This window comes from Sturnira hondurensis, unplaced genomic scaffold (assembly GCF_014824575.4).
Source record: "Sturnira hondurensis isolate 20B ecotype Veracruz unplaced genomic scaffold, ASM1482457v3 Scaffold0004136, whole genome shotgun sequence".
Taxonomy (NCBI): domain Eukaryota; kingdom Metazoa; phylum Chordata; class Mammalia; order Chiroptera; family Phyllostomidae; genus Sturnira; species Sturnira hondurensis.
The window spans coordinates 40730645-40744098 of record NW_028076767.1 but is presented as its reverse complement, the minus strand read 5'-3'; the positions used below and the strand labels follow the sequence as shown (position 1 = coordinate 40744098).

General features: G+C 35.8%; 1 protein-coding gene across 4 annotated transcripts in view; it reads right to left on the bottom strand.

The window, feature by feature from the left end:
• Window positions 1-13454, bottom strand: part of ATF2 (activating transcription factor 2) — a 78201-nt gene that overhangs the window by 53536 nt on the left and 11211 nt on the right. For 3 of the 4 annotated variants that reach the window (XM_037044411.1, XM_037044412.1, XM_037044414.1), the window contains exons 3-4: window positions 4569-4643; window positions 1349-1418 (exon numbers count right to left, since the gene is read on the bottom strand). In XM_037044411.1, the coding sequence (XP_036900306.1) occupies window positions 1349-1418; window positions 4569-4600 (102 nt within the window). In that variant the 5' untranslated portion in view covers window positions 4601-4643. Of the gene's footprint in view, window positions 1-1348; window positions 1419-4568; window positions 4644-13454 lie in introns of those variants that run through there. The other variant, XM_037044413.1, reaches the window with a different exon arrangement.

Genomic DNA, 13454 nt, shown 5'->3' with positions numbered 1-13454 from the left:
GTTCCTCGAAGCTTAGTTCTTCCCCTTCTTCTCTATCTATACTATTTAAGTATGGAAGTAAAATCAAGCAAATATGGGAATTACAGGTTATTGGACAGAATGTGTCGCAAACCCTGACAATGTAAAAAATAGAATTATCAGACATCAAGAGATGGAAAAGAAGGAGTGAAAGGAAGTATGAATGTTAAATCCTTTTACAATAGGGAGTATACAAAACAATTCTAACTTCTTAATGTTTTCCTTTTTTTAACTAGAGAAGTCTTTTAAGAAACAATCTCTTATAAAACACATACACATATATATTCTTATAGTAATAAGTTTCTTTTTGTTCTGTTCAATTTAAGCAAATTTAAATGTAATACTTTTTATTAAAAAATGAGGTGTATTAATAAAAGTCAATCACAAAACAACAAATAATTCTTACTCGTTTAAGAGAAGAACAGAAGAAGAGATTAGGGGTATGTTGGAGACTAGCTTCTAAGAATAACTGCTAAACAGCATAGCAAAACTGCTCACTGTCCAAAGGCTGGCTCTAGACCCCCACTGTGTCTGCAGTAATCCAGGGGATCACAGAATCAGGGTGTGCCTGTTCAATCCACTCCAGCAAACGGACGACTGGAGTAATACCACCTTTCTTCCATTCACCTCTGTACCAAATTCAGGAGTAAATGTGATTTACCAGAAGGAAACCCTTTAATGTTTATTTTATATGTATAATTTGCAAATTTAAGTACTCTGTAATTTCACTAAACATTACATTTATTCTTTAATTCCTTAGTGTCTGTAGTTATTTTAAGATGAGAATTATAATAGCAATAAATTAATAATTTAATAGCCTGTTATAAAACATTGAAATATTATTTTCTGAAACAACACTGAAGTATTATTTTCTGAAAATGCATCCACACATGCTCTGTATTAAAGATGTTAGACTTAAGAACATTAATACATTAGTAATGCTCTCAGGTGAATATCAGCTAATTTCATAAGAGTTTAGCAAAAAAAGTAATTTTCATATAAGCTAATGTACATCTAATTTCCAATTAGGCAGTTTGCAGTGATTTTCAACCAGTAATGGTCAAATGAAAATACTTTTAAACCCTAGATTTTGTCCATGCTTTCCATCCTTCCATTAGAAGACAACTTCTTTTCCATACTAAACTGAATTTTTTAAAACTCGGATAATGTTACTGAGGAAGGAGAACTATTTCTTCCCCCAGTTTTTCTGGGTTGTTTTCATTTAGCTCCAAAACTGTACAAAATATTGTAAGGGAATTCTTTTAATGACTTTTATTAGTGCTTTAATAAATATAGATTAAAAAATAGTTTAAAGTAATCTATTTATTACCTGGCCACATCCAGGGGCAGTGCATAGAAAGGGTTTGTCATCACTCATATTCCACAGGTCCTTGTATTGCCTGTAATAAAACATTAAGAGATGGCTAAATATTTTACAGTACAGATTTTTAAAGAAAAAAGAATTTAAAATGTAATATATTTTTTGAAAATATTTTGTCTATTTATTTTTAGAGAGAGGGAAAGAGAGGGAGAAAAAGAGTGAGAGAAACACTATCAGTTGCCTCTTACATGTGTGCCCTGACTGGGGGCAAAACCTACAACCCAGGCATGTGACCTGACCAGGAACTGAATCCACCACCTTTTGTTTTCCAGATGACACCCAACCAACTGAGCCACACTGGTCAGGGCAAAATGTAGTATTTTTTGATTTTCCCTAAGTTTATTGCTTTTCCTACCTGTCTGTGAAATAATACACTTTTACTGACATTTTAATCCTGACTTCTATCTTACTGTATGAGTAGACAAACGTGTCTAACATGCAAATTTTATACTATAGAAAAAAAAGGGTAGGATTCCTGGTCTATCAGGCTAAATATTTCCTGTTAAATAGTAAAGTGCAGAAATAATAATCCTACTATTCCAAAATCACCACTTGGACCTTCAATAAAATAATGGATATAGACAAAATAATGATTTTATCACATCTGATAAAACCATCAGGAGAAAAAGTGACGGGAACTTTGTAATGGTTCGATTGCGCTGATGGCACCTAAACTTGCTGGTCAGTCTCAAATTAACATCACTAAAAGTGGCACAAAAAGACATTACGTGTTTCCTGATATGATGCAATAGAAAGCACATGAAGTATACTCAGGGAGAAAAAATGTCAAACCTGAATGTAATCAAGCCTCTGTAGATCCAGCTACAGGGAATATAGGCGACAGAAAAACACCACCACCAGGCTGTGCCTAGCTAAATTCTACAGGACAAGAAACCCGGTCTCTTCAACAAATAAATAGCATAAGGAACAAAGTGGAGGGCAAAGAAAATAGGGGAAAGTGTTTTAGGTTAAAAGAGGTTTAATACAATATGGTGACTTTTTTGGATACTGATTTGAACAACACAACTACAAAAAGACATTTTTGAGTCAAGATTATTTTCCTAGTTTTTGATGTAAAGTTCTCAATTATTCCTTTTATCAACTTGTAGGTCTTTACTTTGTTTTTGCTTTTTTTCTAGAAATTATGTCTATCAACTGTATTTGACTCAACTAAAAATTCTGTCCTTGTCAACACTTAGCTTGTTAACTCTCCAGAGCAATGTTTCCTAAAGCATTTCCTTTTTGTTTGTTTTTTTATCAATGTATGGTTGCCTTTTGCATGTGTTTCCTAAAGCATTTCCTTTTTGTTTGTTTTTTTATCAATGTATGGTTGCCTTTTGCATGTCTCCTGCTAGGAGTTGGCCTGCAGGGAACCAGCCTGCAACCCAGGCATGTGCCCTGACTGGGAATCGAACCACGATTGTGTGGTTCCCAGGCCCGCGCTCAATCCACTGAGCTACACCAGCCAGGGCCAGCATTTCCTTTTTAAAAAGTGTATTTTATTATGCTATTACGGTTTTCCCATTTTTTTCCTTTATCTCCCCTCTGCCCTCCACCCCCACAACCCTCCAACATTTCCCTTCTTAGTTCATGTCCATGGGTTGTACATATAAGTCGAGTCCTCTGTTTTCCCTACCATGTTTGACCTCTCCCTGTCTATTTTATGCCTACCAATTATGCTTCCTCTTCCCTGCACCTTTTTTCCCTAGTCTTCCCTTCCCCCACTTCCCCACTGAAAACCCTCCATGTGATGTCCATTTCTGATTCTGTTCCTGTTTTAGTTGTTTGCTTAGTTTTTGTTTTCATTGTCTTTTTTTTAGGTTCATTTGTTGATAGTTGTGTTTGTTGTCATTTTACTGTTCATATTTTTGATCTTCCTTTTTTTTCTTAGATAAATCCTTTAACATTTCATATAATAAGGGCTTGGTGATGATGAACTCCTTTAACTGGACTTATCTGGAAAGCACTTTATCTGCCCTTCCATTCTAAATGATAGCTTTGCTGGATACAGTAATCTTGGATGTAGGTCCTTGCCTTTCATGACCTGGAATACTTCTTTCCAGACTCTTCTTGACTGTAACGTTTCTTTTAAGAAATCAGCTGACAGTCTTATGGGAACTCTTTTGTGGGTAACTTCTTCCTTTCCTCTTACTGCTTTTAAGATTTTCTCTTTATCTTTAATCTTAGGTATCTTAATGATGATGTGCCTTTGTGTGTTCCTCTTTAGGTCAACTTCTTTGGGACTCCCTGAGCTTCCTGGACTTCCAGAAAGTCTATTCCCTCCACCAGACTGGGGAAGTTTTCCTTCATTATTTGTTCAAATAAGTTTCCAGTTTCTTGCTGTTGTTCTTCTCCTTCTGGTATCCCTATAATTTGGATATTGGAACGTTTCAAGTTGTCCCAGAGCTTCGAAAGTCTCCATTTTTTTGAATTCTTGTTTCTTCATTCTGTTCTGGTTGGATGTTTATTTTTTCCTTTTGTTCCAAGTTGTTGATTTGAGTCCTGGTTTCCTTCTTGTCACTCTTGGTTCCCTGAATATTTTGCTTTATTTCATTTTGGGTATCTTTCATTTGTTCTTTCATTTTTCGACCAAGCTCAATCAGTTCTGTGAGCATTTTGATTACCAGGGCTTTAAATTCTCCATCAGGTACGTTGGCTATCTGCTCATCGCTTAGCTCTCTTTCTGAGGTTTTGCTCTGTTCTCTCACTTGGGCCCTATTTCTTTGTCTTGGCGCTCTTGTTAAGCTATAAGGGGGTGGTACCTTAAGTATTCGGAGTTCCGTGCAGTTTGATTTTCTGGCACTTCTGGTTGTTTACTGATTTCAGGCTGGTTGTTAACCTCCTTTTGGTTGTGCAAGGAAGTAAAGGGTTTCTACCTACGTCTCCATCTTGGCCAGAACTTGTGAGCATTTCCAATAAGAATGGCAACAGCTATTACAGAAAAAAGGTATGTGGCCAAACAAATGTGGGAAATCTTAGTGCACTTTTTTTTGGTACAAATTTTTGTAGTCATCACTATGTTCAAATGAAATGACTAAAGGAATATTTTGAATATTTTTTCACATTCATGGAAAAAACATTAAAATACTTATCTAGAAACAATCTATGATTTTTTTACTCTAAAATACTGAAAATAGTAAAAATATTTTCAGAATATTGAAACACATACCTGGCAGAATTCACATGTAATTTGAATTTCATAAGTTGAACAACTTATCACGTCCTTTTTTTCATGGCAAGGATACTGAAAAAGAAAGCGGTTCCCCACTGTTAGTAGTTCTGAAACCTTTTTAAAAAAGATTTTGTTTATTTATTTTTAGAGAGAGGGGAAGAGAGGGAGAAAGAGAGGGAGAAAGAGAGGGAGCAAAACATCTGTATATGAGAGAAACATTGATCAGTTGCCACTCACACATCCCCAACCAGGGACCTGGCCTGCAACCCAGACACAGGCCCTGGGAATTGAATTGGCAACCCTTCACTTTGCGAAAGGATACCCAACCCACTGAGCCATGCCAGTAAGGGCTAATTTTGAAACATTTCTTGAGACACTATGGAAAAAAACAACACTCCAATAATGACACTCTGTAATGTTACTGTCATCCAAAAATCCAGTTACTATAAGAATCTTTACTAACAGAGTACTGCTTCTTAAACATGAACGCCCATGTAAATGCCATTTGTATAAATATAAAAATAGAAATATATAAACTTGTATAAAAATACATATACAATTTATTGTATATAAACAAAATATATTTTATATAAATTATATAAAATGTATATATTAGTACATAGGACCCCAGCACAAAGGGGGCAAAAGAGAAAAAAAACATTTATTTTGGCTTTATGACTATGGTTGAAGAGCCATTAAAAGGGTGAAAAGCCTGATTTCTAAAGGCTGATGACAAAGATGAGAAATAGATATTTCAAAATATCTATTCGGAAGGCTTTTAATTTTTTTAAAAATGTAGTCCATGGTGGTCAAGTCCTCAGCCTTATTCATCAAAATCTATTTGTCCTATAACATACTGATCTACATAAGCAGCTCTCTCTTCCATACCTTTATAACTTACTTACTTTATACTAGCTTAAGGACAAGTAACATACTGAAACTATCTAGGTTCGTGGCCCACTTTTAAAACTTTGCTAATACTGGTTCATCTAGTGACAGAAACCCCATCTAGTGGAGAAAAGAGTATATATGCTTACTCAAATAAGCCAGTAGTACAGAAAGAAAAGATTTTATTTCTGATAATTTTGCTTATGATTGTGGTATCAGGAATGTCTTGGCTCAGAAACGATAGACAGTTCTTGTGGGAAGTGAGCAAGTACTAGCTGCAGTTTGGAGGCCTGGAGGCCTGAGTGATGGGGAAAGGCAGAAAGGAAGAAGAAAGTTTCCTCCCTGGCCCCAGGCAAAGCTTGTGTCTGGAAATGTTCCATTTCTTCATTCACATCCACCTTTACCATGCTGTTTGTGAAAAGAGGGAAAAGAACACTAGAATAATCCAAAGGAATCCTATAAACATTATGCTTCTGTCATTACCAATAGAATGTGGGCCCCATGAGGGAAAAAAACTTACCTTTTGGTTAACTACCTAAAACAGTGCCTAGCTCATAATGTTTACTCATGAATATTAAGGAATGAATAAACAGCTGTATGACATGGACAAGTCAAATAAATATTGAAAAACTAAAGCAATATTTAAACTTAGTTAAGTTCCAGAAGCATTTAAACACCAAATACATGCCAATGCACAAAGATTTTTCACGGCAGGGGTAGAGGGGACAACCGAAAAAACAAGCAGCGCTTGCACCGAGAAACTTTCAGTCTAGCAAAAGAAAGAGAAATACAGAAATCTATTATAATTTCAATTCCTTTGGAAAGAATGAGAGTTAAAATTTTATGAGAATACAGAGGTAGTACAGGAATCAATCTGACAGTTCTAGAAGTGCTTTCTGACAGACTTAACTTTTGGTACCCTTCTCTCTCATCTTTCCCACTCCTCCCCTACCACAACTGCCCCTTTTCTCTAAAGAAGGTCTACTTATCAGCCTATTTCCTGGCCAACCAATTAAAATTCCCATTCCTTATTGCTATTTTTCTAATACCTCGCTGAGGTAGCTATAAATATAAGCTTATGCCTCAAAGTAGAAGCAACTTTGGGACATTTCAAGCCTCTGAATCCGGGCTTATCTCCCGTTGAGAGCAAGGTTGGAAATATGCTCACATGAAAGCCTGGAAGGGAGGCTTCTGTTCTAGAAAACTGTAGAGGAAGTTACTGACTGCAGATAGAGAACTGTTAATACACCACACCACTGTCTCTGGCAAGCGCCCCTATTTATAATGGTGGGAAAATCACTGTTAAAAAGAATACACAAGAGAATTCTAGGCAGTATTTAAAAGAAATCAGCTTCTTTGGTTTCTGTAATCTCTCTCAACTCTTCTTACACTCTTTTATCTTCCTTGTCCTCATAATCTAGTAATTGACCCTTTTCTTTTTTCAGTCAACAAATAATGAATTTGAGTGTCTACTAGTGCTTAGCACCGTGCCAGATGCTAGGCATGCAGTAGAGAAGACAAATACCTGTCCTTAAAAGTGTCCAGGATAGTAATATTCTTACACTAACTAATCAAGCATCCAGCTCAGACCTCCTCTTTCCAGGGTTCAGTATATAAACATGTATATATTCCTCATATTTTCTATATTTCATTGTTATAAGGTATTTTATTTTGGAACTTCAAACTTGGTTAAAGGTATACTTTGAATTTTGTTTGTTAAAACATAGCCAGAGCAAGTTCCACTAACGGTTATCTCACACAGATGATCAATCGTGTATAATTACTAAAAAACCCTAAAACCTGAAGTTAGAAATAGGGTTCAGGAGGTCACTGTTATTTCCTGACAATATGAACTAATCACACCTACTGAACTACAATGTTATAAATAACTTTAAATTTGCTCCCAGAAAAATATAGCAAAAACACAAGTCACCCAAAATAGCACCACTCAGAACTAACTACTGTTTAACACTCCAGGGTACACATTCTAGTCCTATCAATGTATGGAGATACATAACTTCAAAAATTGCAAAAACATTATCATAACTTTCTTTAAAATGCAATTATCTAAACTCTGCCACATCATTAAATAGTGGTATCACTAACTATTAGATGTTGTTTTTCATAGCTATATGGTATTCCATCATAAAGTTATGATCTATGTAGAATTAATTCTTTATTAGTAGATTTTTATCATCAATAAATATCCCTAGGACAAATTTTTGTGCAATATCTGTAATAATTTCCACAGGATGAATTTATAAATGTGAACTCACTGTCAGAGTGAAGGCATATGTTTTTATTTCTTTAATGTTTTTTATTTTTTCAATTACAATTTACATTCAGTGTGGTTTGTATTAGTTTCAGGTGTATAGCATAGTGGTTAGACAATCATACCCTTCACAGTGCCCCCCTATATTTCCAGCACCCACTTGGCACCATACATAGTTGGTACAATATTACTGACTATACTTCCTATGCTGTACTTTACATCCCCATGACTATTTTGTAATTACCAATTTGTACTTCTCAATCCCTTCACCTTTTTCACCTAGTCCCCCAACCCCCCTCCCCTCTGGCAACCATCCGTCTGTGCTGTCTATCTATAAGTCTGTTTCTGTTTTGTTTGTTCATTTTTATTGTTCTTTAGATTCCACATATAAGTGAAATCACATGGTATTCGTCTTTCTGACTGACTTATTTCACATAATACCCTCCAGGTCCATCCATGCTGTTACAAAGAGTTAAAAAAAAAAAACTCATTCTTTTTCATTACTGAGTAATACTCCACTGCATATATGTACCATTACTGGTAATATATGTACCATTACTGAGTAATACTCCACTGCATATATGTACCATAGCTTTTTTATCCACTTGTCTACTGACAGGCATTTGGTTTGCTTCCATAGCTTTGCAATGCTTAGATGAACACAGGGGTGCATATATTATTTCAAATTAGTGTTTTGGGCTTTGAAGGCATATTTTTAAGGCTTCTGGTTTACATTTCTAAACTGTCCTCAAATACACAATATTAACTTCTACATCACAAGTAGTATATAAAAAGGCCTCATTTCTCAAAATTCACACAAACAGTAGATATTATTTTTTACCATTTTTGTTAGATTAGTGAAAAAAGCTAATTTTAAGGTTGCATAGCTTGACATAATAAGGTTGAACTTCTTCATATATATAAAATAGTTCTTTGTAGTTATCTGTGAAATTCTTCTCTTACCGATTCTTAAAAAATCAAATGTTAGTCCAAAATTCTTTCTTGACTATAGACTATAGGCTTTTTCTTATATGAATTTCTGCTCATGTACCTTATTGTGTTCCTGATCTGACCCTAACTGCTCAACCTACAAAAGTGGGTCCCAAAGGGTAACATGATTTATATTCAAAAGTAAAAACAAATGAACCTTTCAACTGCTGTATGAACTGTGCCTACTAACTGGTATGCCTTGCTCCACTAAAGTATATCAAATATTGTACCTTGCTATTCTATGGCTAGCAATTATACCAACATTTTATATGAACTACCTTAAAAAAAAAGCAGACTCTTTGTGGACTTGTAGGGTCCCCAAAACCTTTTATCAAATACCGCTCACTTTTTATCAAATAAAATCACACATAATATAAAGTGCCAATGAGAAAATAGTAAAGAAGAACAACTTTAAGGAAAGATAAATAGAAGAAAATGGGAGAAATTGGAAAATCATTTCTTATGACTTAAAATTAATATAGAAGTCAAGCCTCCAGGAAAAAAACAGGTATCTTTTTAAGAGGCAACTCAGGCCATTGAGGGACAGCCCAGTGCCAAGTGTCAGAGCCTAGGCAAGGTGAGCAAGGTGTCCAAGGGTGGAAACATGGATTGGGCCAGAGGGCAATCTGAATTGTGTGAGGCAAGTGTGTGAGAGGGTAGGTATCCTGATGTGGGATCAATGCCCAAGTAGGGTGAGAAGGCATCCACACAGGGTAAGGAGCAGGGCTGGTACCACCCAGCTAAGGAAGTTAGGGCCGAAGCAGGAAGATACCTACTCGCTAAGGAGAAGAGGGCCTGGTGACAATAGGCAATTCATTATATACATACACAGGGACTGACTGAGCATGTAAATGTATCAAGGATGTGGTAGGTGAAGGTAAATCCACACTATGAGTGAAGGTAATTAAATATAACGAACCCTTATATTAAATGAGATTTGAAGATATTAGTGTGAACTCATGGCTTTCAATCTAGATATAAATATACAAACAATAAAGTGTACATATATAAGCATATATTTAATATATTCCTATGTTTTCTTAGCTGTGCCCACTGAGAGGGCATGGGAACACTGATATCCCTTTAGCAATAAGCCCACTTAGCATTCAGATGTTGATGTTTAGACACCGTTCCCACCAAAAGGAACTTGGGCTCCTTGAAAATTCAGCTGATTTCAGAGCTGGGACAGGTATAGCACACGATGGACTCTGAATATCTTGAGCCAGAAAGTAAAGAACTTACATATGGCCAGAAAGTGGCCAAATCTAGGCCAATTTGAGAATCAAAATAAATAACGACAGTAATTGATTATATCATGAATAAAATAGGATTCCATTAATCCATATTGATATAACTGAATACAGAATAAACATATAGAATCTATACAGAATAAATTGAAAGTTTGACAAGACAGAATATTTATATCTTCTCAAAGTATTACCCTATAAATACATTTTAATTACTAAAGGCAACAATAATATATATAGTATAGTGTATTATACTAAAATATACTATATATACAGTATAAATATACATAGTATAACAAATATATACAGGATAAAAACCTGGCAAACATCACCTTAGTCAAGTTATCCAAATTAACACTAGAAATAGAGGAAATCAAGATCACGTGCCTGGAAAGGCTGCAATAAGGATATATTATCATTTACATGACAGTCATGCCAAAAATACATTAACTTAATTTAATCACGAAGAAATATACAACCACAAACTGAGGTAAACTCTTCAAAATAACTGGTCTATAATCTCTGAAAGGGTCCAAGTCATCAAAGTCAAGGGAAGACTGAGGAACTGTTTCAAACTGAAAAAGACTAATGAGACATAGCAACTAACTGCAATATGAGATTCTAGCCTGACCCTTCTTGCTATAAATACAAAAGACGTTATTAGAATAACTGGCAAAACTTAAATGTGATGTGCAAATTAGATGGTAGTATATAGTAATTTATTGATTTTCATGGTTGTATTGTGGTTTTGTAAAAGAATATCTTATTGCAGAAAACAAAGTATTGGGGGATGATGGGACATGCTGGCAACTTTTTAAAGATTTTGAACTTAAAAAATTTAAAAAACTTCAAATTAAAAAATTTGTAGTTTACAATATGTATAAATAATATGCACTACAATAATTTACTATATAATTATTATATAAGTATGTAGTTTTTAGCAATAGTTACATGAGAAAAACACTACAAAATATATGGATTCTTGAACAATTTTCTACTTGTGCCTGTCTTATAACTTTCATGTTATGAGATATCAACGAGTAGAAAAACTGTGATCTGTACCAAAAGGTTAAGAGTCATAGTGCAGTAGAACGATTTATATATCTGAATAAAGACTCAGGGGTGATAGACAATTTGTCCAAAAGGATAGTTCCCTTTAAAAAAATAAATAAAATGTGAGTTCAAAATCAGCCAAAGAGAGGTATCAGCAATTCAAAATCATACTCAGGACTGGTGGATATTTTCTGTCATGTTCATAGTGATAAGAAATTAATGAGAGCCAGAATGAAGTAGGCACAGAAAAACAGACCCAAGAAACCACGCAGCCAAGATGAAGGAATGTGGTTTCTGTGATGCCCACCTATGCTTATGATTGGGTGATGAGAGAGTCTCCTAAATCCTGAGTATAGGCTGCCTTTCCCCCCCCTCTTTTTAAGCCTGAATGTATCTGATTTTATATCCCCTAATTAAGGCAAGCACCTGGCCAACCCTAGAAAGAGGGTCTGGGAAGACTACGGAAGGAAGCAATGCCTGAGCTTAGTCTTTTCAATGAAAGAGGCACCAGCCAGTTACAGATGATGTTTTGGGGACAGGAGATGCCATGTGCAAAGCACAATAAAGCGGAGTTACACTGAGGGCTCTGAGAACTCTGATGGCTAAAGTGTACAACATAAAGTTGAAGGGAAGGGAAGGGAGGTGAGGCCAGAGAGGGAAGCACATCTTGAAGGGCCTTTAAAGCTCTGGCAAGGAATTTCAATTCCATCCTTGCCTCCCATCCCACCTGTACTCTGAGGTTGTAAACTAGGGCCCAATGCCAAAATGTTAAGCTAAGAATGTTTTTCACATTTTTAATTGGTTTGGGTGGGGGGGGGGGGGGGGGGGCAGGAGGAAAGAAGAATAAGCAACAGAGACCTCAATAAAGCCTAAAGTATTTACCATCTGGCCCTTTAAAGAAAAAGTTTGCTTAACCTTGCTGTACAAAAATTGAAAAGAGCCCTGGCTGGTGTGGTTCAGTGAACTACGTGCTGGCCTGTGAACCAAAGGGTCTCTGGTTCAATTCCCAGTCAGGGCACATGATGGGTTGTGGGCCAGATCCCCAGTGGGGGCACATGAAAGGCAACCACACATTGATGTTTCTCTTCCTCTTTCTCTCTCCCTTCCTTTCACTCTAAAAATAAATAAAATCTTTACAAAAATGAAAAGATTTTAAGCAGGTGAACTAGATAATGAAAGGGTAATGTTGGTAAGATCACTAGTAGAAGTGTGGAGGATTGGCTAGAGAGGGCAACACTATGCAAGAGAAAACCAGTACAAGCTATTGCTAACCTCAGAGAAGAGTCCGATGGTCTGAATTCAAGCAGTGCCAATCAAAACGAGAGGGAAGAACATGTTTGTGAAAAATTGCTCTTAGGATAGGACCTAAACACTGTTTCCAGACCCTTGCATGGACTGACTCCTGTCCCCCTCCCAGTCTTATGCTACCTGTTCCTCTCTTGGCTGTAGTTAGATAGTCTTTTAATCAGCTCCCTTTCTCGGTGTCACTTCTCACTCATCCATCTCAGTCTGAGTTAACACCACTCCCCTCTGATATCCCTACATCCACTATCCCCCCACCCTGAAATTCAGATCTCTCATTTACTCAGTCATTTAGTCAAATATTTATTAAGTAGCTGCAGGAGAGTAGGAATTGGGCTTCATACTTCAATGACACAGACACAGTCCCTGTCCTCATGGAATTTACATTTCATGGAAAATAGTTCTAATCAAATCAATAGACTTGAACATTTAAGTTGGACAAGTAGTTCAAAATTATTTAATGTAGGTATCAATGTGTAAAAAAAATTATCGAGTATTGCCACCTTATACCTGTTGAAAAGTTTTTACTTTTTCAACTATATAGTAACATTTAAATTATCTTCCAAATTTTTGTCAAAATTAAGAGTAAATGTACTTTTTGCAGTTTTTCTTTTGATATGAACCTCCAGATTCAGGAACAATGGCACAGGCCAATTTGCTTGTGCATCTTGATGTGTCCGACAGAGTCCATCACCACACCACACTGCCTTGAGAGACTGTACACCAGGCCACATTTATTAAATCAGTATTTCCTTTCCATTTTTAGAAGCTACACCCCCAAATTATATAAATGGCTTGAGACTGGAAATCATTATACTTTGTATCTTTCAACATTAGCACACCGTAGTTGCCACATAGATAATAAAGGTAAATGTTTGATTATATAACTATTAATGTTTCTGATCAGCATGAAATAATCATGGTACTAAACTCAGTTGATATACTTCAAGCCAAAAGCAAATAAATTTGACCTTTTAGTTAGCTTGTACAGCTTTAAAGTGGGTAATACTTTTTGTCCAACGTATTTCTGAAACACAGAAAATACGTCACAGATTAACTCGTTACTATCCTTATAAAATCCTACAATTGGGACTTTCATATTAGGATGCTTTGCTAATATAGAAGGCTCCC